This window comes from Oncorhynchus mykiss, chromosome 16, assembly GCF_013265735.2.
Source record: "Oncorhynchus mykiss isolate Arlee chromosome 16, USDA_OmykA_1.1, whole genome shotgun sequence".
Taxonomy (NCBI): Eukaryota; Metazoa; Chordata; class Actinopteri; order Salmoniformes; family Salmonidae; genus Oncorhynchus; species Oncorhynchus mykiss.
Window position 1 is genome coordinate 56,830,624 of NC_048580.1, and position 25,270 is coordinate 56,855,893.

General features: G+C 43.2%; 1 protein-coding gene across 1 annotated transcript; it reads right to left on the reverse strand.

The window, feature by feature from the left end:
- Window positions 1–136: 136 nt before the first annotated feature.
- col9a3 (collagen, type IX, alpha 3) lies at window positions 137–23,896 on the reverse strand. The gene is made up of 32 exons (XM_021566654.2): window positions 23,548–23,896; window positions 22,268–22,336; window positions 20,817–20,852; window positions 20,643–20,714; window positions 20,154–20,207; window positions 18,099–18,134; window positions 17,806–17,829; window positions 17,582–17,635; window positions 16,887–16,940; window positions 16,589–16,630; window positions 16,377–16,433; window positions 16,066–16,119; window positions 15,909–15,962; window positions 15,666–15,719; window positions 15,470–15,523; window positions 15,254–15,307; window positions 14,998–15,051; window positions 14,865–14,918; window positions 14,061–14,114; window positions 13,447–13,491; window positions 12,103–12,156; window positions 11,912–11,965; window positions 11,046–11,099; window positions 10,873–10,944; window positions 7,073–7,108; window positions 6,710–6,754; window positions 6,559–6,591; window positions 2,187–2,333; window positions 2,014–2,068; window positions 1,711–1,893; window positions 1,420–1,497; window positions 137–1,226 (listed from the first exon to the last, which is right to left on the reverse strand). The coding sequence occupies exons 1-32, from the start codon at window positions 23,611–23,613 to the stop codon at window positions 1,042–1,044; spliced, it is 2,037 nt and encodes a 678-aa protein (XP_021422329.1). The 5' UTR covers window positions 23,614–23,896; the 3' UTR covers window positions 137–1,041.
- Between the last annotated feature and the right edge of the window lie 1,374 nt (window positions 23,897–25,270).

Genomic DNA, 25,270 nt, shown 5'->3' on the forward strand with positions numbered 1-25,270 from the left:
CATAAACATTCAGTTGGTTAACTTGATATGTAGAAAAGAGTAATGTTTTACTGAAAAGTGGCTTTATTTGTTATTTCTTACAACATGGTGCTGTAGCAACTTACTGTACATACAACAGTCACCCACAAATAATAAATAGTATTTAAAGTCATGTATATTTAATAGTTACAGCACCGGTACAAAGTGGATGTGGTCATTGCAAAATAAAAAAGCACAAATCGTTAATGAGTTATTCTACAATTACAATTTCTGATGCATCCACATTTTTTTATTTTCAAAACTTAATGGAAGAGATTTTTAAATCAAACATGTAATCATGAAATGTGAAAAAAGGAAAAGGGCAACAAATAAACTTGACAACATAAAAAAAACTAGTCTAGCAAGAGTTGAAAAATAACGTGGTTGCATCAATATACAAAATCGGGGCACATAGGTTTCTTCATTGCCTGTTACAGTACACCCAAAGCTCCATGGCAGAGACTTCATTTTTCTCACTGGCACATATCTTCTTATTTTACATTTTGTAAGCTTGTCCTGTGAGGGAACACTCGGGTCTAAGCAGAAAGGACCTTGACACATTCACTGCAAGGACAATCACAGTTTTGGTGTTGGAGAGTTATCTTCCAGACAGGGGGTGAAACAACTAAAGTACATATTTTTACACAAATGTTTTTGAAAATAATGGCCTATAAGCACTTTTCCAGTAAAGTTATTTTTCAGTTTTTTTGTTAAATTGTAATTTACTTTCAATGGTATTTGACATGATTGCATGTGTTCTCTAGTGCTCTTGTGAAACGTTTAATCAGCTTTGTCCACTTCATAGATGGATGGATTCTAGATTTTTGTCTTTGTTTCTTCTCTGTTTTCCCAAACTGCTCTTTTCCTTTTGGGATGTCCTCTTCCTCTCAAAATAAATCTCACATCTGTTGTTACTGTTCCCGTCTTGTTTTAAATACATTCAAGAGGAAACTGTGACTTGTCTTCTCTCCTTCTCTTCCTCTTTTTCACCTCCCGGGGGGGCTAGTTCCGGGGAAGTAATGTTTAATGGTTCTTGGGATTGGAGGTTTTCCCATGGACATTTGCCCCCTGGCAGGCGGTAGTGTCACAGATTCCTGGGGAGCCCGAGTGCCCAGTCCTTCCTGTCCTACCTGCCTCTCCAGGCTCACCTGGATCTCCTGGGGATCCGTCACGCCCGTCTTTGACGATTCCAAGCACTCCTGGGATACCTACGGGCACAATGTAGGGAATGAGCCAAGTTTCCCAACAGGGATACATTGATTTAAACAGGGAAACCGGCACTACTCTCTCCAATATAGGTTCAGGTGTCCCACAAAAGGGTTTATACACAGGCAGAGACAGTATACTAATGCAACTCCCCAAACCACTCACTGTGAATGCACAGTGTATAAACTGTCATACCTTGGTATCCTTGGTCTCCAATGGGCCCTTCAATGGCCTTTCCAATGGGACCCTTGTCACCCTGTTCACCAAGATCACCTGTTGAAGAGACAGAAAACAAATGTTACTATAAGAAGGTAATCTATTGGCGCTACAAATTGCAATAGGCCCAACATAGAGATGGTCACACTTGTCTGTACACTTATGAGATATACAGTATGTTCTATGCTGCAAAGTTGCTCTGTGATGATCAGAAAGGCAGACATTTTGAGTATGTTCTTGACATGGACCTGTGTATCTCCTGTTACTTACCTCTGGGACCGGGGTCTCCCAGGTCTCCAGGCAGTCCTCTGTAGCCAGGAGGTCCGCGGGAGCCGGGGTGACCGATAGACCCAGTCTCTCCTACTTTTCCTGGAAGTCCGGCAGCACCGGGGCGACCCACTTGGCCAGGGGACAGGGGCCTTCTGAGGTTGGCAGCCAGCTGTGCAATCTGATCTGAGGAAGGACAGAGGAAGATACATTTGCTAACACATCCATGTAAAAAAATAAGCTAATGTCCTTTTTTGGTCATTTAGACAAGGACACTACAGCCCTTTTGATCTCCAAAATCCTCACCATCAATCATAGATCCACACAATTCTCTAATGTGCTGTTCACTTGCCAGTTTACCCTGAAAACAGATGCAGAAAAGACAGACATTTCATTCAGCAGGTGTCATCAATCTGAGGCATTCTTGGCGCAGGGACACCAAGTTTACAGGGATCAAGGTATTATCCCTGGTTACTCACGGGAACACCAATCTTGCCAGCGATTCCAGGCAGACCCTGTTCACCCTGGAAGCCCATTAGGCCTGGTTTCCCAGGAACCCCTCTGGCTCCGAGCTCTCCCTGTGGTCCCACAACACCTTTAGGTCCCAGCTCGCCACGCTTCCCAGACTGTAAACACAAACAAACAAAAATTGAATCTACAGCTCTTGCGTTCACTCAGTAAATGTCAAACATATGTTCAGTTGTGAGGAATGAAAGTGTTGGTCTATTGCACTCTGGAAAAATTAACTTCTCCGACATCTTGATCTGAGGGAATCAGACAGCTCAATTGTTCCCTTCGCCTCAGAGCTGGTTCAGCAGTTAATTTTAGGTGACCCTGGAAAAAGAAACTGCCTGACTTGTCAAAAGCTTTCTATGAAGTAAAAACTGTAGGCCTGGCCATTTCCCTCCACAATAATAAATAAAGTTGTGCAGTCCCTTGAGAACATCAGTGTGGGAGTGTATATGGCGTTGTATCACTTGATAATTAATCTAATGAACACAACAATAGCTCATAAGTGTCAGAGTTACTGTAGCTAGCTAGCACCATGGAGAGTTGTTGAGCCACATCAGCGCCTTGGCTGTAATTACATTAATTGTAAGGCAAACTGTGCTGCAGATTAGCGTAGCTTCCTTCTCTTCTGTGGGGATGGCAGAGAGTGAGCTAATAACACTAAAGCAACCGTACAGCAAGCCAATTAATCCAGCTAATCCTAGAATGGGAGCTGAGAGGATCCCGTGCAATGAGTTAGTGCGTTGCAGTCTGGCCTGGGCACCAGCGCTTAGTAGCAACACCACATCTCTGGCAACACATCAGACATGGTGCAGCAGGCAGAGATGGTCACCTTGCTTTGCGTTCTTAGGAAACTATGCAGTGTTTTTTTTTTTATGTATTATTCCTTACACTGTTACCCCAGGAAATCTTAAGTTTTATTACCGACAGCCGGGAAGAACTATTGGATATAAGAGCAACGTCAACTTAACAACATTACGACCAGGAATACGAGTTTCCCGAAGCGGTTCCTCTGTTTGGACCACCACACAGGATAATGGATCGGATCCCAGTAGGCAACCCAAAACAACGGCACCGCAGAAGGGGCAGACGGAGCGGTCTTCTGGTCAGGCTCCTTAGATGGGCACATCGCTCACCGCTCCTGAGTATACTACTTGCCAATGTCCAGTCTCTTGACAACAAAGTTAGACGAAATTCAAGCAAGGGTTGCCTTCCAGAGAGACATCAGAGATTGTAACATTCTCTGTTTCACGGAAACATGGCTCATTTGGGATACGTTATCAGAGTCGGTACAGCCATCCGGTTTCTTCCCGCTCCGCGCCGAGAGAAACAAACACCTCTCTGGTAAGAAGAAGGGCGGAGGTGTATGCCTTAAGATTAACAAGTCGTAGTGCGATCATAACAACATACAGGAACTCAAGTCCTGTTGTTCACCTGACCTAGAATTCCTTACAATCAAATGCCGATCGCATTATCTACCAAGAGAATTCTCTTTGATTATAATCACAGCCATGTATATCCCCCCCAAGCGGGCACCTCGACAGCCCTGAAAGAACTCCATTGGACTCTGTGTAAACTGGAAACCACATATCCTGAGGCTGCATTTATTGTAGCTGGGGATTTTAACTAAGCTAATCTGAAAACAATGCTACCTAAATGTTATCAGCATATTGAATGCGCGACCAAGCTGGCAGCATTCTGGATCATTGCTACTCTAACTTTCGCAACGCAAACAAAGCCCTCCCTCGCCCTCCTTTCGGCAAATCTGACCACGACTCCATTTTGTTGCTCCCAGCCTGTAGACAGACACTAAAACAAGAAACGCCTGTGCTCAGGTCTGTTCAACGCTGGTCCAACCAATCTGATTCCACGCTTCAAGATTGCTTCGATCACGTAGACTGGGATATGTTCCGGATAGCCTCAGACAACAACATACGCTGATTCGGTGAGCGAGTTTATTAGCAAGTGCATCGATGATGTACCCACGGTGACTATTAAAACCTTCCACAACCAGAAACCGTGGATTGATGGCAGCAAACATGCAAAACTAAAAGCGTGAACTACTGCTTTTAATCATGGCAAGGCGACCAGAAACATGACCGAATACAAACAGTGCAGCTATTCCCTCTGCAAGGCAATCAAACAAACTAAGCATCAGTATAGAGACAAAGTAGAGTCGCAATTCAACAGCTCTGACACGAGACGTATGTGGCAGAGTCTACAGTCAATCACGGATTACAAAAAGAAAACCAGCCCCATTGCGGACACTGACGCCTTGCTCCCAGACAAACTAAACAACTTCTTTGCTCGCTTTGAGGACAATACAGTGCCATTAACACGGCCCGCTATCAAAACCTGCGGGCTCTCCTTCACCGCAGCCAACGTGAGGAAAACATTTAAGCGTGTTAACCCTCGCAAAGCTGCCGGCCCAGACAGCATTCCCTAGAAGCGTCCTCAGAGCATGCGCAGACCAGCTGGCTGGCTGGTGTTTACAGACATATTCAATCAATCCCTATCCCAGTCTTCTGTTCCCACATGCTTCAAGAGGGCCACCATTGTTCCTGTTCCCAAGAAAGCTAAGGTAACTGAGCTAAACGACTATCGCCCCGTAGCACTCACTTCCGTCATCATGAAGTGCTTTGAGAGACTAGTCAAGGCTCATATCACCCTACCTGACACCCTAGACCCACTCCAATTTGCTTACCGCCCCAATAGGTCCACAGAGGACGCAATCACACTGCACACTGCCCTAACCTATCTGGACAAGAGGAATACCTATGTAAGAATGCTGTTCATCGATTACAGCTCAGCATTTAACACCATTGTACCCTCCAAACTCGTCATTAAGCTCGAGACACTGGGTCACAACCCCACCCTGTGCAACTGGGTCCTGGACTTTCTGACGGGCCACTCCCAGGTGATGAGTGTAGGAAACAACATCTCCATCCCGCTGATCCTCAACACTGGGGCCCCACAAGGGTGCGTTCTCAGCCCTCTCCTGTACTCCCTGTTCACCCATGACTGCGTGGCCATGCACGCCTCCAACTCAATCATCAAGGTTGAGTGGTAGGCTTGATTACCAACAACGATGAGATGGCCTACAGGGAGGAGGTGAAGGCCCTCGAAGTGTGGTGTCTGGAAAATAACTTCACACTCAACGTCAACATAACAAAGGAGATGATCGTGGACTTCAGGAAACAGCAGAGGGAGCACCCCCTATCCTCATCGACGGAACAGTAGTGGAGAATGTGGATTGTTCCTCGGCGTACACTTCACAGACACACTGAAATGGTCCACCCACACAGACAGCATGGTGAAGAAGGCACAACAGGCTTGTCACTGAAAACACTCAAGCTTTTACAGATGCAAAATCGAGAGCATCCTGTCGGGCTGTGTCACCGCCTGGTAACTTGCTCCGCCCACAACCGTAAGGCTCTCCAGAGGGTAGTGCGGTCTGCACAACGCATCAACGGGGGCAAACTACCCTCCAGGACACCTACACCACCCGATGTCACAGGAAGGCCAAAAAGATCATCAAGGACAACAACCACCCGAGCCACTGCCTGTTCACCCCGTTATCATCCAGAAGGCGAGGTCAGTACAGGTGCATCAAAGCTGTGACCAAGAGACTGAAAAACAGCTTCTATCTCAAGGCCATCACACTGTTAAACAGCCACCACTAATATTGAGTGGCTGCTGCCAATATACTGACTCAAATCTCTAGCCACCTTAATAATTACAAATTGGATGTAATAAATGTATCACTAGTCACTTTAAACAATGCCACTTTATATAATGTTTACATACCTTACATTACTCATCTCATATGTATGCCGTTCGGCCATTGCTCATCCATATATTTATATGTACATATTCTTATTCTTTCCTTTACACTTCTGTGTATAAGGTAGTTGTTGTGAAATTGTTAGATTACTTGTTAGATATTACCGCACCGTCGGAACTAGAAGCACAAGCATTTCGCTACACTCGCATTAACATCTGCTAACCATGTGTATGTGACCAATAAAATTTGATTTGAGGGGGAAAAGATAGATGGGAGAGAGGCAATAATAATGGAAAGAGCAGCTAAAGATGTTATGTAAGATAGTGAGAACGGGACAATGATAGACTGGTCTAGTAAGCCCAACTAAGTAGGGGTTTGGCTGTACTCCTAATAAATGAATGTGATTGCAATGTTTTTGGTCGTTATCTACTGTATTTGAGAGACAAAGTTGTCAGTAAAATGTGTCTCAATGTAGAGAGTTGGGAACTAGGACCTATACATTTTTCACTGGCAAGGATATACTCCACAGTTTGGATAAAGATGAAAAGATAACTCACCTCTCCTTTTTGGCCAACTGGACCAAATGGACCCTGAGAATGACCAAAAGATTGTTGACGAATAAGACAAAGGAAATTGGATGACATACATGTTTTCATTGATTGAATGTATATTAATTTGACTGAATTTAAAATATGAAGGATAACTTACAGGTTCTCCATTCTCCCCGGGCAAACCATCAGCTCCTGCCATGCCCTGAACAGAAAACACAAGTGAATATTTGAATAACAACAATTGGGTGTGCATGGGAGCTTCCATAGAAAATATAATGTATCGTTATGTGCCTACAAAAGTCAAATATACCCTCACATTATCTTCCATAATGAGCCCATAAATCCATATCCCCAACTCCATAACCTTTTCCATTATCTTTTTGACAATATTCTCTCTGAACCCCTTAAGAGACAGAAAATCCCCAATATCAAACTGAATGAAGATAGTGGGAAGGGTGTTACTATGGTATTATCATTCTTAGCTTAATTTGACCCCAAATGTAAGGAGCTACAAGTGTACCATGTCTCCTTTAGGGCCTGATGCTCCAACTGGACCCTGTGAGAGAAACAGAACGAGAGAGTGAGGAGAGAGAGAAATGGCTATGAGTCCGTGGTTGTTAAGTCCAGTAGCAGAGTGCATGGCTCGATAGATGGCAGGCTGTGTGTGCGGAGTGAGATGGAGAGAGGGATGGAGGTGTGGTGGGATGTGGAGTGGAGTGGGGCAGCCTAGGAACTGGATAAAGCCAGGCTTTGTTCTGCCCTCGGCTCCTGAACAGGAGGCTGGCTATGTTACCTTTCGTTACAGTATGAATTCACACTGCCAAGGCTCCACCCTATAATAATGTTCTGATTCTGAATGAGCCCACACTGCCCAGGTTATAAGCACATACTGCTCTGCTCTTCATGGGCCTGGCAGGAGGAACTATGTGTGTGTGTGTGTGTGGACGCACGCACGCTGCAGTGTATGTTTCTGTGTAAAAATACAGTTGAAGTCAGAAGTTTATACAGTTGAAGTTCACTTAGGTTAGAGTCATTAAAACTCCTTTTTCAACCACTCCACAAATTTATTGTTAATTATGTCTACCCCCTCCTTTTTCAAACATTCTGTTAAAAATCGCAACATTTCAGCGTCCTGCTACTCATGCCAGGAATATAGTATATGCATATGATTAGTATGTGTGGATAGAAAACACTCTGAAGTTTCTAAAACTGGTTAAATCACGGCTGTGACTATAACAGAGCGTGTGTTTCATCGAAAAGCGCAAGAAAAACTGGTCACTGAAAACGGAAAAAAATATCCATGCGCCACTTGCATGTATTGTTTAAGGGGCACCAAATTAAATAGGGCCGAGATTGCAATTCCTACAGCTTCCACACAATGTAGCCAAAAACGTCATTTTCATTGACAAAAATCCTTTGTGTCATGACAAATAGATCCTTCATTCCGTCCAGCATACAGCAATCGATTTTGGAAGAGAGAAAAAGAGACATTGTTTTCTTGAGTAGCTGCTATTGAATACAGATCGCCCAGTGATCAATTTGATCGCTTATTAACGTTTACAAATACCTAAAGTTGGGTTACAAAAGTAGGTTGAAGTGTTTTGTCAAAGAATATAGGCAACTTATATAATTTTTAAAAATGACGTTGCGTGTTGGAAGAGAGCTTTTTTCCTGAACCAGACAGGCTATACAAATGGATATTTTGGGCATACATGGACGGATTTAATCGGGAAAAAGACCCAATTGTGATGTTTATGGAACATATAGGAGTGCCAACAAAGAATATCATCAAAGGTAATGAATGTTTTATATTTTATTTCTGCGTTTTGTGTAGCGCCGGCTACGCTAATTATTTTGTTTACGTCCCCTTCAGGTATATTGGGGTGTTGCATGCTATCAGATAATAGCTTCTCATGCTTTCGCCGAAAAGCATTTTAAAAATCTGACTTGTTGGCTAGATTCACAACGAGTGTAGCTTTAATTCAATACCCTGCATGTGTGTTTTAATGAACGTTTGAGTTTTAACGAGTACATTTAGCATTTAGCGTAGCGCATTTGCATTTCCAGGTGTCTAGATGAGACGTCTGCGTCTCAAGGAGGATCAAGAGGTTACTAACAAACTATAGTTTTGGTAAGTCGGTTAGGACATCTACTTTGTGCATGACACAAGTAATTCAACCTTATTTGTACAGTTGAAGTCAGAAGTTTACATCCACCTTAGCCAAATATATTTTAACTCAGTTTTCACAATTCCTGACATTTAATCCTAGTAAAAATTCCCTGTTTTAGGTCAGTTAGGATCACCACTTTATTTTAAGAATGTGAAATGTCAGAATAATAGTAGAGAGAATGATTTATTCCTTTTATCACATTCCCAGTAGGTCAGAAGTGTACATACACTCAATTTGTATTTGGTAGCATTGCCTTTAAATTGTGTTTAACTTGGGTCAAACGTTTCGGGTAGCCTTCCACAAGCTTCCCACAATAAGTTGGGTGAATTTTGGCCCATTCCTTCTGAGAGCTGGTGTAACTGAGTCAGGTTTGTAGGCTTCCTTGCTCGCACACACTTTTTCAGTTCTGCCCACACATTTTCTATAGGATTGAGGTCAGGGCTTGGTGATGGCCACTCCAATACCTTGACTTTGTTGTCCTTAAGCCATTTTGCCACAACTTTGGAAGTATGCTTGGGGTCATTGTCCATTTGGAAGACCCATTTGCGAACAAGCTTTAACTTCCTTATTATTGTCTTGAGATGTTGCTTCAATATATCCACATAATTGTCCTGCCTCATGAAGCCATCTATTTTGTGAAGTGCACCAGTCCCTCCTGCAGCAAAGCACCCCCACAACATGATGCTGCCACCCCCGTGCTTCACGGTTGGGATGGTGTTCTTCGGCTTACAAGTCTCCCCCTTTTTCCTCCAAACATAACGATGGTAATTATGGCCAAACAGTTCTATTTTTGTTTCATCAGACCAGAGGACATTTCTCCAAAAAGTACGATCTTTGTCCCCATGTGCAGTTGCAAACCGTAGTCAGGCTTTTTTATGGCTGTTATGGAGCAGTGGCTTCTTCCTTGCCAAGTGGCCTTTCAGGTTATGTCGATATAGGACTCGTTTTACTGTGGATATAGATACTTGTGTACCTGTTTCCGCCAGCATCTTCACAAGGTCCTTTGCTGCTGTTTTGGGATTGATTTTCACTTTTTGCACCAAAGTATGTTCATCTCTAGGAGACAGAACGCGTCTCCATCCTGAGCGGTATGATGGCTGCATGGTCCCATCGTGTTTATACTTGCGTACTATTGCTTGTACAGATGAAGGTGATACCTTCAGGCGTTTGAAAATTGCTCCCAAGGATGAACCAGACTTGTGGAGGTCTACAATTATTTTCTGAGGTTTTGGCTGATTTCTTTTGATTCCCCATGATGTCAAGCAAAGAGGCACTGAGTTTGAAGGTAGGCCTTGAAATACATCAACTGGTACACCTCCAATTGACTCAAATGATTTCAAGTAGCCTATCAGAAGCTTCTAAAGCCATGACATAATTTTCTGAAATTACCAAGCTGTTTAAAGGCACAGTCAACTTAGTGTATGTAAACTTCTGACCCACTGGAATTGTGATACAGTGAATTATAAGTGAAAAAATCTGTCTGTAAACAATTGTTGGAAAAATTACTTGTGTCATGCACAAAATAGATGTCCTAACCGACTTGCCAAAACTATAGTTTGTTAACAAGAAATTTGTGGAGTGGTTGAAAATTGAGTTAATGACTCCAACCTTAGTGTATGTAAACTTCCGACTTCAAATGTAGGTATTGGACTAGGAGTGGTGGGGTGCCTTCTAGGGGACATTTTTGTCTTTCAAAGTCCAGTTGGTGTTTGTGTGTAAATGCAGCCTTAACAATCATGCCCTAACATGTTCTGTGTGTGTGTGTGTGTGTGTGTGTGTGTGTGTGTGTGTGTGTGTGTGTGTGTGTGTGTGTGTGTGTGTGTGTGTGTGTGTGTGTGTGTGTGTGTTAGGTTGTGTGTTAAAGGCTCTCTAGTTAAGGGATTTTCATTGACAGATATGTCTCCAGTGGATGGACTCATTAACTCAAGACAATATTGGGTCAGTTGGTCAAGAGTTCTAATCAGTTTTAAAAGGCATAGCTACAAGTAAAAGGCCTTGTTTATTCACACAAGGATATCAGTGTAGTTGATAGGGATGTTTGGGCTTGGAACCACATGGTGAGCGGTTCAAATCTCTGGGGTGGACACCACTTTTGGTCACTTCAGAGAGGTCTTTGGCCAGTAAGCATTCTGTTCGGAGTCACACTCACCCTCTCACCAAATCCGCCGCGAATCCCGGTTGGTCCGGGAAGGCCAGGGTCACCAAGAGCCCCCTTTATTCCCTGTTGAATATGACATAGACACCATAACAACACTCCAACACTCCATCATTCAATTGATATTTGGTGGGACACCTCATTCCGTATCCTATCATGCTACTGACCTGGAAGCCTTTGCTGCCCTGAACCCCGATGTTGCCCACTGGTCCGACGCCCCCCTAGGAAACGCACATCATGTTAGCACAATAGGAAGTACACGAGGGCCTAAAGACAATGGAAGTAAATCTTAGCCTGACCTGTGACACAGACCTGCATTCCCTCATCCAATATTATCAAACCTTGCCTTTATGAGACTTCAATAAAGCAGGACATGATTGTGTTTATAACTTTGAAAGAGGAGGATATTGCAGTTGTGTGTGACGAAAGAGGCACAAGAGTCATAATTTGTGTAGAAGTTGATAAAATCATTTGTTTGAATATGTCTTATCTGAGGAATGCTTTGAAAGTGACACTGCACCCAGCTGTGATGGGGAAGTGCCACCTGGCTTTAGACCCAAGGCTGTATCCTGCATTCCCTCCCTCTGGGGTTCTGATGGGGAACCAAAGACAAAGACCCCTCTGTCTCTGACCCTCTTTCCTCCATCCCCATTTCCTACATTCCCATCTTCCCTACTGCCTCCATCTCACTGGAGGAGAATAGCTGTATATGGGGTGGTATGGGACTATATTTTCCCATGTGTGTAAGAACATGTTGTATGTTACTATGCAACAGTCTCCTAGTTAATCACAAACTATTGTGTTTTATCATTTAACTAATAAGTGGAAGTTTTCATCTTTATCTTCTCTCAATCATCCCATGAAAATATGAAACAACAGATTTTTCCTACCAGGAGTCTGTTTTAACCATGCGTTCTAATGCTATGTTGACTACTATTCTGATTGGTGTATGGCTCCACTCTACCCACTGGCATCTTAACAGGTGGATGCTGCCATGTTTCCATAGTATTGTACTTTGACCTAGACTACTTACAGCCACTCCTCTGGGTCCCGCCTCGCCCCTCTCTCCTGGGATACCAATGTCGCCCTGTGGGAGGAGTCAGATGATGGTGCAAGCAGTTGAGAGGAGCTGATACACCATGACTGCATTGTAACAAAATTACCCACAATATAGAAACCCCTGAAATACCCCACAAGTGCCCCAGAAGCCCATCAGATACATACAGGAATACCTGGCTCTCCAGATGGCCCTGCCTCTCCCATCTCTCCTGGGTCACCCTGGGAAGGAAAGGGGAATGGTTATGTGGTGGCTTATGATCTTTACTGCAATTAGCTAAATGGTTCATCTGATTGTATGATATCATTTATGACATCACTGTCTATATATTTTTCCTGAAAGTGTGATGTAATTTGTGACATCACTGTCTGTATGGTTTCTATGATTGTATGATACAATTTGTGACATCACTGGCTGTATGACATCCCTGTACATATTTATGAGATCACTGATTATGATATCACTGGCTGTTTCTCTGATCCTATGATATCAGTTGTGACATCATTAGCTGTATGTGTTAAAACATCCAGCTTCTGTCAGCTGATTCTAGCCATCTTTTATGGTTAGTTCTAGTCGGGCAGCTTAGTCTCCCATTCAGAGGACCCCCACTTTTGTTAGTGCCTTACTGGTCAAGGTCACGCCAAATAATTATCACCACATCACCTTCAGCTTATCAGTGGCCTTGATTCCCGGGACTTCAGTTTCAGTTAGTCTATGACCCCAGCACGCTGTGTGGTCAGAAACGTGCTTTCCCCATCCCGATGAGGACACCCAAAGTTTTCCCTCGGGCTGAACTTTTTCTCCTTTGGACTGAATCTCTGTATGTCTGATGTTTAATTATGTGTGCATCTAAACGATCGCATAGTCAGTTCTCACTGGACATGATTCTCAGTTATCTGAACCATGAGTGGTCAGATGTGTGTGTAAAGGTGGACATCTTCTTCCGTTAAACTCCCATTAACCTGGACATCCGCCTCATCCTTGTTCTGACCAGAAATTCTAAAGTGGTTGCTACCCGGCCTTAAGCCAGCACCTAAGGTTTCTTATTACATTCATGGTCCTTTGATTCACTACAATCGTAACCCTACCCCTATTTTTCAGTATGATTCCATCCTTTCATTACACAATATCAAGGTGACATCACTGGCTTTATGACATCACAAAACATTTCTGACATGACCAATGATGTGGCACACCTGTATGACATTATTGCTATGAGTCTTTATGACATTCCTATCTGGATTATGTGCATATGACATCATTGGACATATGACATCACTGTCTGTATGCTGTGCCACAATCTTTTTAACGTCACTGTTTATTCATAGCTGTCACAGTGTGGACTAATGGACATTATTAGGTCCTTCTAGGCATTTATGTTGTGTGTTTGACACCCACTGATTGTGACATTGCTCTTATAACTATGATATCCTTCTCTTTATGGCCTCATTGACATCATATCCCTGTCTTTATGAAATCACTATCTTCATGACTTAGTTATGCATACTCACAACTCCTCCTTTGGCACCCTTTGCGCCAGCCTTTCCTTGTAAACCCTGAAATACAGACATAGAAACATGACTCTGGAGTAGTGTCCACAGTAGTAATATGATGCCATGGGACTCGGGACTGGTTAACACAAGGTGGGAGACAGAGTTAAGGGCTAGTTAGTATATATTTCTTTAGTCTACTCTGTCCTGTGTTCTTTACTGCAGAGCATAGAGGCACTAACTGTTGTCTATTTGAGATGTGAGAATGTCTATATTTAATTTTTGTTACCTTTTATTTAACTAGGCAAGTCAGTTAAGAACAAATTCTTATTTTCATTGGAACAGTGGGTTAACTGCCCGTTCACGGGCAGAACGACAGATTTGTACCTTGTCAGCTCAGGGATTTGAACTTGCAACCTTTCGGTTACTAGTCCAACTCTGAAAAAAATCCATACAGAGTACAGAGGTACTAACCAAATGGAAAGCATCTCTGTCTGTGTAGTCATTAGAGTGTGTAAGAGAATCAGAGGAGTGTAAGGGCATCTCCCAGTAGGAGGTACAGTGGGACACTAACCGATAATGGCCAACTAACCCTACACAGTGGGACGCTAGATAATGTAATGCTCGATACTCACAGGAAGGCCGTTGGGTCCTTTCTCACCGGGTACCCCATTCCGTCCAGCGTCTCCCTGGCAACGCAGAGAAACACTGTCACTATGTCATAAAAAAATGGAGATTGCTGGACAATGTGGAGCTGACAAATGAAAACTATCGCCTGCGTCCACATGACTGTGTTTTGTTGATTGTTCTTTCCAGTTGTCTGCCCCTTCCACTTGGAACAAGCTTCAAAAGGTCCTGAAATTACAGGAGCTCGTCCCTTACAGGAGCTCGTCCCTTTTAATGAGTTTAATGCTACAGTAGGATAAACATTATGATAGAAAATGAACTGGGGGGCTGTCAATGTTTTGACCCATACATTTGTAGGATCTTAATTTGCTAACTTTTTTGTTGCTGAGAATTTTAGTGTACTCGAAGTTTAAAAAAGCTTGATTTACCATAATGAACATGGATCAACCCATACAAAAATGTCCACTAATTATAATCCACATTATAATTCACATTTCCTGTTGCTGCAAGAGGATTATCTTCCTGATGTAGCAAACTGGCTCAAATAAAAATCCTACATCTATAGTTGCACCACACTTTCCCAAACCATCTTGCTGTGTACATTTATGTTTTTAAAACTATAGTGCTTTGTGTTTTATGTTATAAGTGTGTTTGCAACTGTGTGTGCTGCTATTTTGGCCATGTCTCCCTTGTAAAATAGATTGATAATCTCAATGAGACTAACCTGGTAAAAATATATCAGCCACACCCTCACTGTGGACTCATGGGAAAGAGAGCAGAGAGCATGTTGGGAGAAAAGGGTGCCACTTTACCTTCTCACCGTCCAGTCCTTGGGTGCCATCTTTCCCGTCTCTGCCTGGGATGCCCTGCGGGAGAGAGAAACACTGTTGGTCAGGGGTCCAAGATATCTGTTATCATTTGAGAGATTTGTATTTTATGGCTTACGGGCTCCCCTTTGGGTCCTGCTCCGCCAGAAACTCCCTTTGGACCAATTTTGCCCTGTTGAGAAATGATGAGAAACAATGTTACAGTACCTGCAATGAACTGTTTGTAGCACAACATTAGATCCTTTAAAATCCCCTGTACTCACACCATTTACCATCATATGACTGTTTAGTCTGCTGTTGGATTAGAAATGACAGTTATCAGACATGCAAATATAAATACAAAAATGTATACTGTATGTGTATTATTTACTCACAATCTCTCCCTTTGGCCCTCTAAATCCCTCTGGTCCTTTCTCTCCAGCATCACCCTGGAATTATCAAATGACACACACAGAGCTTTTTATTGATGGGACCAATGGCAGACATCTAACACAATGACATAAAGATCAGCAACGAAGTGAGCAGTATATGCCTTGTGCAGTACGAGTTATACACTCCTCAACAGACAGTACAAACAAGGAGAGACTCACTGTCTTGCCGATGATGCCAGCAGTACCAGGTTTGCCTCGGAAACCTGGTAAACCCTAAAAAGAGAGAGACAAAGAGAGATAATGCATTTTAATCAGTAAAACTGAGAGCACATCAAGTTTCCACTGCAGCCCATTGAAGTGCTGGTCTGTAAATTCCAGAGATCTTGACAAAGACCTTCAGCGGCGTGGTACTCACCCTGTCTCCTACTGCCCCCATTGGGCCCTGAAGTCCCCTCAAACCACGAGGACCCTGGGAAACAACAGCACAGGATGGTTAGGGACCAGCAGAATCAATCATAATCACCATCGGAACCAATCAGAACATTTAACAGTGCATAGCATTCACACATCAGGGCTCAGGCAGAAAGGAATCGACAATGTAAACGGACAGCCAACAGAAATGTCCGTGTTTTGAACCACATTAGGTGACAAAACTCACCTGCAGGCCGACAGTGCCAGGAATCCCTGGAGGACCAGGTGGGCCAGCATTACCCTGGGAGAGAGGACACGTAGTTAACAACACATAGTTAACACCTGGATAAAGACTTCAGACTAGTCAAATACTCTGATTTTCACTCTTTCAACTCTGATCTCACCTTCTCTCCATCTTTCCCGAGCTCTCCCTTATCTCCTTTGTGCCCTGTGTGACCCTAAATAAAGATAGAGAGAGGGAATGATGAAAGGAAAGACAGACAGAAGAAGCAAGGCATACATATTTAGAGATGGATGGTGAGATATAGAGAAAGAGAGAGGGGTAGATGATGGGAGAGGGAGAGATACAACAGTTAGTTTTGCTGACACGTTTGGTAGTGAGTGGTGGAAACGCCAACCGGATGCTTCACATTTATACACCCGGTGAAATATCTGGCTCATTGTTTTATCTGCGGCGACAATGTCCTGTACCCACCTTGAATCCAGGCATTCCTGGAGGGCCAGAGGGGCCAGGAGGACAGATGGCAGGACACTATAAAGGGGACAGACAACACTGCATTAGGTAGTTATGTAGTAAAAATAATGTCACACTGCTGTTCAATGTTGTGCATAGCAGTCAGTACAGTACAGTACAGGGTTCATGTCCTTAAATGTGTTGGGTCTAAAAAAAAACATTCTGACACTTACCAACAGATCTCCACTGCCATCAGGGAGAGCCCCAGGAAGACCCTTAGAAAGATAGAGAATGACATTTAGATTGATATATAAATGAATGAGTAACGTTTCCACCTTTCTTTCTTTAAGTATTTCTTCACCCCACATCTGAGGCCATTTATCTCCATTCCTTGTGAAAGCTGCAATTATGCTCTAGAAATCCACTAGGTGGTAGTACATGGATGCACTGACTGATGACAGTTAAACAATGACAATGGGGGATTTCACTAATGTGAGAAATCAGCAGATAATGTGGATGTTCTGTTCTTACTGGTGGTCCATCAGGGCCGGGAGGCCCGGATAATCCTGGAAGACCCTCAGGGCCCTGCGAGAGAGAGAGAACACACAGGTCAATCAACAGGATTAATTTGCATATAAACTGCACAAAATCAGTGCATAGAGTCACATTTCCCCTACCCTCATCATGTTAAACTAAATCAAAGCTGACTCTTCCTTGCTGCACCCCTGGTCAGCGACTCTGATAAGAAACTCAACTGAAATCATGATCACTCCAATCAGTCCTAGTTCTCTCTCCAGGGACCTCTCCCCACAGAGATGAGACCTTATGCTGGGGTAGCCCACTAACAGGACCCCCTCCACTCATGGGCATTCTGATTCTCCCACTTGACTACTGTAAACGGTCATTGTTGGTTGATTCAAGCAGAGTTTTTTTTTTTAAGGATTGGACTGAAGTGACATGCCTGTCTGTCAGAGGTCTCTAGCGTTGGTCCTGGAGTGATCATGCTTCTGGTACTGCAGACTTTGTTTGTTTGTCATTCAGTGGTTAAACAGTTAACTCGCCAACTTGATTACTTAATCATGAATTAGCAGTGAGTCCACTAGATATCCAGTAGCGGCAGTCAAAGAGCATATTACACAACTGGTTAAGTGTATATTTCCCTGTTTTCTGTCTGTTTGACATCTTTCTTAAAATCGGGATTGATTAATTAATTGGTCTTCACTCACCGCTGGTCCCTGTGGCCCGATTCCGCCCTCAAGCCCATTGGCTCCAGGTGGCCCCTGGAAACAATAGAAATGGGTTAGGTGAGAGCACACACACACACGCAAGCATTCATGCACGCAAACACATGCATAAATGTATAATAAGACACACATATACATGCAAAAAGATCCACACACACACACACAGTGACAACATAAGAAAACTGTTTATAATCATCTGTACTCACTGGAGCTCCTGGTCTCCCTCTGCCCTATGGAAGACAGGGAAAGGCATATTAAGACATACATACACATCAGTTTGTGTACACTCCCACATCGGTGTGTCTCTTGTAGGTAGGGCCCAGCATGTTTCTTGGCCATGTGACCTGACCAGGAAACACTCTGGGCCCTAGTTATGGGTTTAGCTGTAGACAGATGAGGGGGTGTAATGGAGGTTATGAATGTGGACAGTTGGGGGGGTGTTCTGATATAGGTGACGTTGATGGCATGTAACAGTGGTGGAAGATTTAACAGTACTTACAGGAGGTCCACCTGGCCCAGAAGGTCCAGCGTCGCCCTGTAGAAACACAGAGACAACCCCTCAGACGACTTCAACAGATAAAATGAAACATGAGACTAGGTGAGAACTAGGTTAAAAACCTAAAACATTAGTTCCATGTTCTTGTGCCAAAATTGTTTCGGGAACTTTGGGAGGGGATGACATGTGTCAGCATTGAGTCATGTATCAGTGAGCCAAAACTAGAGCAACTGCCTTGGTCCACATAGGTGAGAAACAATTGCAATTATTACATTATTATAAACAACAGACCCTGTGCTGCAGTGACACTCATATGACCCACAGCAAGAGCCTAATAAAGATGTACCACCCCCCACTCCATCCGATGCTTTCCTTATTTTATTTCGCTTTTCCTGTCCACACTTTCATTCCCCCCTCCCTGTTTCCCCTTGCATCCCCTCCAACCCCTCCTCTGTCCTCCTCAATCCCACTCGATCTCAGCTGTGTTTGGAGTGTCTGTGTGGTGTGAGGGAGAAAAAGACTTACAATCAGACTTAACACAGTGGTGTCACAGCAACCCACACTGCATTCCACCCTGTGTCCGCTGACTTTTCATTGGATGAGTGTAGACCGGTGTACAACTGCACATACTAACACACACACAGTAAGACACTTGCACACACTCACTCACGCATGTACAGTCACATCACTCATGCACCTGTACACATACGCCACACGCCTGTATGTCTCTTGTGATGTATGGAATGTAATGTATGGTGGTTAGTTTTCCCTTTTCCTCTCTTTACTGTTATTCTCAGTATCTCTGATGTTATCTGCTTGATTTGAACTAAGGTCCATGAAACTACACTAACCTTTGTGCAAAGTGAGGCTGAAGTCTTCACTGCCACAACAAAGCACACATTAATTACTTTTAACAGTAAAAATATACAGTATCCTTCCCTACTCTAAGCAGTAAAGACTGCTTAGAGTAGGGAAGGATATGGGTAACAAAGAGCATCGGTGCATCTCATTATCTACTGAATGTTTTGGGGAGGTGGTCCATATGTCTTGACAGAGAAAGGGAGTTCTTCTCTGAAAACAGTTTCAGTCCATATTCCTCAGGGGGAGGGAGAGAACGCCCAAGCTTGTCAACCTTCACCCCATTAGTACATGGATGTTAGCCAGGAAATATCAGACAGGGTTTAAACCAATTGCGGCACGGCACATTTAATCCAGGTAATTAGGCAGTCAGTTAACACTCACATCCTGATTAATGGGACTAATTAGTTGAATTGCAGAGGGCTGCCTCCACCTTGACAGTGGAGCCATTTACACCCTTCAAGTTGTAATCACAGAACCTTTTTAACACCCTTTAACCTACTATTTAATGCATAACTCCCAACACTTAACCATAACCAGTCCTGTGGTGCTAGATAACATTAGTGTAGTTCCTTCAAGCCTTCCTCTGGGGATAACGATATTTATTTTTTCCAATAGCAACCAAGCTGCAGATCCCTCTATTTCCTACAGTCTGTGCCGGTTTGGTGGGAAGCTGTGCGCATTCCGGGTGGGATTAGGGAAGCAGCGGCCAGCGGCAGATAAATCTGACTCAGAATCGCCCGATCTCTCATTAAAAACATTCCCACAAAGGGTCAGAGCCTGTTCGACAAATCCGTCCCGACAGGGAGAAAACAGAGGCCTGAGTAGGTACCAGCTTTAGCCCACCAAGGTCTCTCCAAGAAGCACACTGTAACTAACCCCCTTTCTCTCTATTCTGGAGGGTCATACAGTAATGATACATAGAGGAAAGAATGGTACCTTCCTCAGCCAGGTCATAATGTGACCAGCTCTCTGTATGTGTTTTGATAAACTGAGCAAACTAAAGAACCTCGAATGGTTATTGACTTTGTCACTCTGGACCTGTATCTCTGTGCGTTTTTTTATTTTTTAGTGGGTGATTGAAATATACACTTAACTGCCCAGAGGGGCAGTCTTCAGTTGAAGAGGTCATTAAAGTCAATGGGGCACATCCAGAGGTAAACAGCCAGGAACCCGGAGAGGGAGAGGCACTTCACTTACCACCTCCCCCGGAGGACCGTCTTTCCCAGCAGGCCCATCAGCACCTGTCAATCCCTGAGGAAGAATGACAACATCATGGAAACATTATTAGACATTATTTTGTGCTATTTCTGTAAATTGCTAAATTCAACTGTTTAGATAGATGGCAGACATATAATGTTCTTATCAAGTTCTCTAACAAGAGGAAGCTATGAGCCAATTGCTCACACTTGTTCTAGAAGACAGGTTACTCGCTCTGTATGCATGAATGCAGGTAATATCGGTTCAGTCAAAATCAGTCGACTCCAGGTAGTTAATTATACAATGGGATACACTGAATACTGGGAAGCAGTCTAAGCAACTGTCAAGGACTACAGCTTGAGATAAATAGCCTCAAACTACTGTTTATCTAATAGGTTCTACAGCAACTGTTCTACAGCAATTCAGCCAATCTTTTACGCATCTATAACAGGACCAGTTTGTGTGTGTGAGTTTCTACAGGTCACTTACGTCCACCCCAGGGAGGCCAGGCAGGCCTGGGTTCCCTGGTCCTCCTGCTCCCCCTGCTTTCCCCTTGGGTCCCTGAAACATTGGGACAGCTCAGTGTTATAATAATCACACACCCTACACAATTGGGTTGTTGATCCGTTGTTGTAAAAGGCTCTGTTCTGTTGTTATACTCACAGCTTTTCCTGAAAGTCCAGCCGGGCCATCTTTGCCCTGTTAATCACAAGAAACAACATAAAATTCCAAAAGGACACGTTTAAGAGGCATCTATCTGCCTTTGATTTCAGTCTGGAAAATTGGACAAATTTGGAACATACCATGCTCTTAAATAAGTTGTCTGTGAATACAAATCTAGTTACAAATGTTACTCAATTACTCTGTGTGTGTGTGTGTGTGTGTGTGTGTGTGTGTGTGTGTGTGTGTGTGTGTGTGTGTGTGTGTGTGTGTGTGTGGTGTGTGTGTGTGTGTGTGTGTGTGTGTGTGTGTGTTTAAAGACTAACACCATTTCAGCAGAAAGTTGATAGACCGACTGGTAGCCAGTTGGTTGTAGTAACCCTCTGCCCTAAATCTCCCAATGGGCAATGGAGAGAAATAAACAGTGCTAAAATGGACCTGACGGAGCAGAGTGGTCACATGATGAAAGCCTCCAGTTGGTTTGGACAGGGGAAGGGGAGGGGGAGGAGGTGTGAGGGGTAACTTTAGATGCTCTCGTAGAGTATGAATGAATGGGTCCTCTGTATGGCTGGCTGGTCTTCCAAGCTGTGGTGAATTGACTTTACTCCACCAAAGCAACACAAGTATTCAATCCCCCAAATATAATAGACATAAAAGATATTACACACAAAATTGATAGACATAAAGATACAGTATGTATATCAAATGTATGGAATTTCTGTTATGATCAGTAAAGTTGTTAACATATGACATTTTTGTAGAAGTTATTTTTGTTTTTAAGCACATAATCCAATTTCCCCTCTAATATATAATAATATGGACTTGATGTCTGGTTTAAGTTGCGATTTATGGCTTTTCCCATATCTGTCTGTCTGGCCAATAGGAGGCCTGTGTGCAGAGTGTTTAATGATTACCAAATAAATACCTGTGGCACAGGGATTTGACTCTCAGTGGGAGGAGTCAATATGTTATAAACTGGATTACTAGAGAGCATTTGACCACAATTTTACTGCAAGAGCCATATTGAAACACCGCTATCAATGATGGGAAATTTAATATACTTGATCAAACTTGATTAGAAAAAGAATATCAGTCATACTTGGATTTTCAGTCCATTTGATTTAGATAGGGGGTAAAAAACTCATTTTTCTCTAATAAATTGTAGAAACTTAAACGACTTTGATTATTATTAGGATCAAAGACAACACCTTCCCTGTAAACACTTGGCATAAAGCTTAATGTACCCTAGATCCACGTAGGTAACTGTTCAAATTCGTTGTGACAAGAAAGTGCTAAAGTGACAAGTTTCTTGATTGCCTCAGCCATGACGACAATTTAAATCAGTAATTGGATGGCAAACCTCTGCTCTACTACAACACTCCACTACCTTACAGTGGTAGTGGTCTCAAAACCAATAAGAGAACCCCACATGCATCGGTGTCTGGCTAACTCACATCAGTGCCATCCTTTCCATCGGGTCCCGGGGGTCCTGGCGGCCCGACTGCTCCTCGTGGGCCGGGTCTCTGCAACACAAAACCATGATCTCAAAAATCAATACAACAAAAATTCCCGGAAAACAGTGATCATCATGCTATAAATGGCCTAAAATCAAACTGCTTATGTCTAGGCTACTGTTAAAATGGACATGGAAGGAATGTGCGCATTAAGGATGAAAACAGACAGGATACAATTACACCACCAACAACAAAAAAGCCTAAAATGCTTTGAAAGTGGTCGAATAAGTGTGAATTGATCGTACATCATTATTCAGAACACAAATAAGTGGTCACATTTTGCAGGTTGCAGTAGGCAAGGTTATAATGCATTTCTCTTAATCTCCTAAACAATAAACTACAACAAAGTAAACATACATTTCCCTGATTCCGTTGTAAGAATGTGAAAAATATGAATATGTACTACAAAATATGATGCCAAAGCTATGCGAATCAAATAACCGTTAAACAACCATGCGCACGCACTGGCGCAGAAATGCCCCAAATGACGCATAGACAGTGCGAATAAATCTTGGGGTCACAAACTCAGAATTTAAGTGTAATAAAAGGATGAACATATCACAAATAATTCATACAAAGAGTATTTGATATAAGACTGCAAAAATAAGCTTTCGTTCTTCCCAGAGCTTCCCAGGACCACGGCTGAATGAACAAAGGTGTCATTGTGCACAGGCCACTGGTCTCCAGGTTCTGCATTCCTCAACCTCAAGGAAAACATAACCCCGACTCCAGAAACGTGCAAGTAAATGAAAAAGAATTGCTGCAAAGACAGTCCTTCACGGACACCTGTGTACGATTAAATAAACAAATGGATAGTGAGTTTGCTTAATCTGTACAATTTGACCGCATTGCTTCAATCGACACCTTATAAAACAAATACAAACGCAGGAACATAAACGAAATCGTCTTTATATCACCGCTGTCTAAAACTGGGTCAAATGTTCATGTCAAAATCGATGGTAAATAGCCTAACAAACGTGCAGGTAGTTTACAGGTATCCTAATTACTATGAAAGGATTAGACTGTCACATTTACACCGACAGGGTAGCCTAAAGCAGAAACTAGGAACGGAATGAGAATAACCTCATGCTAGTTATCAAATGCCTCTAAATACATCAGGCGGTTTACAAAGTAGCTACTTCCCGCAACTTCGAACACAGGGTAGCGGATGAAAACAGCAGGCATGGATTGATAACGGGCGCCCCAAAGCCACCACTTACCTGGGCTGTGGATGATGTCAAAAGCTGGCACAGCAAGAGCAGCCCGAGAGCTGAAAACATAGCCATGGCTCCCCGCTTGCCCCTCAAATCCGAGTTTACGCGGAAAAAGTCAAGCTCCGTTCCCAGTCCTTATCGCTCGCTCTCCCCCAGGTTTCGTGACAGACCGCTCCTTCACTTTACAGCGCGCGGCTCCTGAATGGCTTTGACGTTGATTCCAGATAAACCCGAGCCTCCAGCCGAAGGGGCTGAGCTCAGTCGTACTGTAGAGAGGGATGAGGGAGGGGTGGGGACGATTGATGGAGGGAAGAGCGGGGTAGAGGGGCACGATTTCTGAGCCAGAAAAAGCGCAAAAACTTTCTTGCAAATCCACGGGGGCCAATGACTGTATATGGGGGCACTACTGCCCAATCCGAAACCGACCTCTACAATCTTATCTCCAGGTTGTGCAGATCTAAAATGTTTGGGTAGGTGAAAGCAACATGGTGGAAACTTCACCCGCCTAGAGGAGAGACACCATATCCAAACCATTGAGAGCAACATGAAGTACCCACCCATAGGGTAGAAGCTACACTAGCTTTTGGAATGTATTGGACCTGAAATCAGAAACTCCTGGGAGGACTGACCCTTCCTTGATCCACAACTAAGCTTCCCTTCCACCAACATGCAACTTCAGTTTGTAAAGCTTACAGACTGGCTCTTCATACCAGGTAGCACATTGGATAAGCAAGCTACTCTGAATACATTCACAATTTTGACAGTATCCATGCCACTGCACTACACTGCTCCTCAGCGGTTAGCATAGTACAGTATTCAGACAAAACCAAGGTTGGAATATGAAGAAATGTATCATTCTAGAAATATATATTTTTAAACAAATTCAAATAAGTTGCACAATCTTTATTTTGTTATTTAACAGGAAAAGGGTAGTTGAGGTTGCATGGACAAAGGAATCTGAAATCCCATCCCTCACCCCACCCAAGTGGAGTATATTTCATTAACAACACTTTCTATACACAATTTCAATACATGTACAATTAATAGGTTCATTCATTTGCCTAATATTTTAAAATGGAATTCATGACAAAATCTTCACCAGGCTGAAAAACAAAGATGACCCAAACAATCTCAGAGATGGAAGAAACATCTACATAAAGAAACTTTCAAAAAACACTATGATGCATTTTGCATCGAATGCTGCAAAACCCAGCATCATGATGCTGCAAAACCCAGCATCATGATGCTGCAAAACCCAGCATCATAATGCTGCAAAACCCAGCATCATAATGCTGCAAAACCCAGCATCATAATGCTGCAAAACCCAGCATCATAATGCTGCAAAACCCAGCATCATATGATGCAAAATGGGTCATGCTGACATGCAAAACATTTTGGGACTGTATCAACAATGGAGTTGTCCTTTTGGTGAAAGTACATTTTGTGTGCAATGTCATCACGTACTGATTTTAATGCACAACTATTCAGTTTGGAGGAAACACCAAACTGAAGTCAAGTGTCGATCATCACGTCACCAGAATAAGACCCTTGATATCTATTGGAAATTAGCATCAAGCTCATCAACGTGCACTTTCACCAGCCTGTGACGTTCATCATAAATCATTTCACAAACTGCATGGTTTTCTGAGTCATTGTGGGAGGACCACACAGCATATTAACGTGTGACTCCTAGTTTACTTCGACATGATGGTTTCCGCCGCCATAACGC

Bases quoted from the DNA above. Each gene is read 5' to 3' on its own strand.
- col9a3 (XM_021566654.2), bottom strand. From the start codon at position 23,613: ATGGCTATGTTTTCAGCTCTCGGGCTGCTCTTGCTGTGCCAGCTTTTG. The intron at 17,636-17,805 runs GTGAGTACAGAT...TATTGTTTCCAG, and splicing joins GAGGGAGACCAGGAGCTCCA to GGGCCACCTGGAGCCAATGG. The intron at 11,100-11,911 runs GTAAGTAGTCTA...TGCGTTTCCTAG, and splicing joins CGGGACCCAGAGGAGTGGCT to GGGGGCGTCGGACCAGTGGG.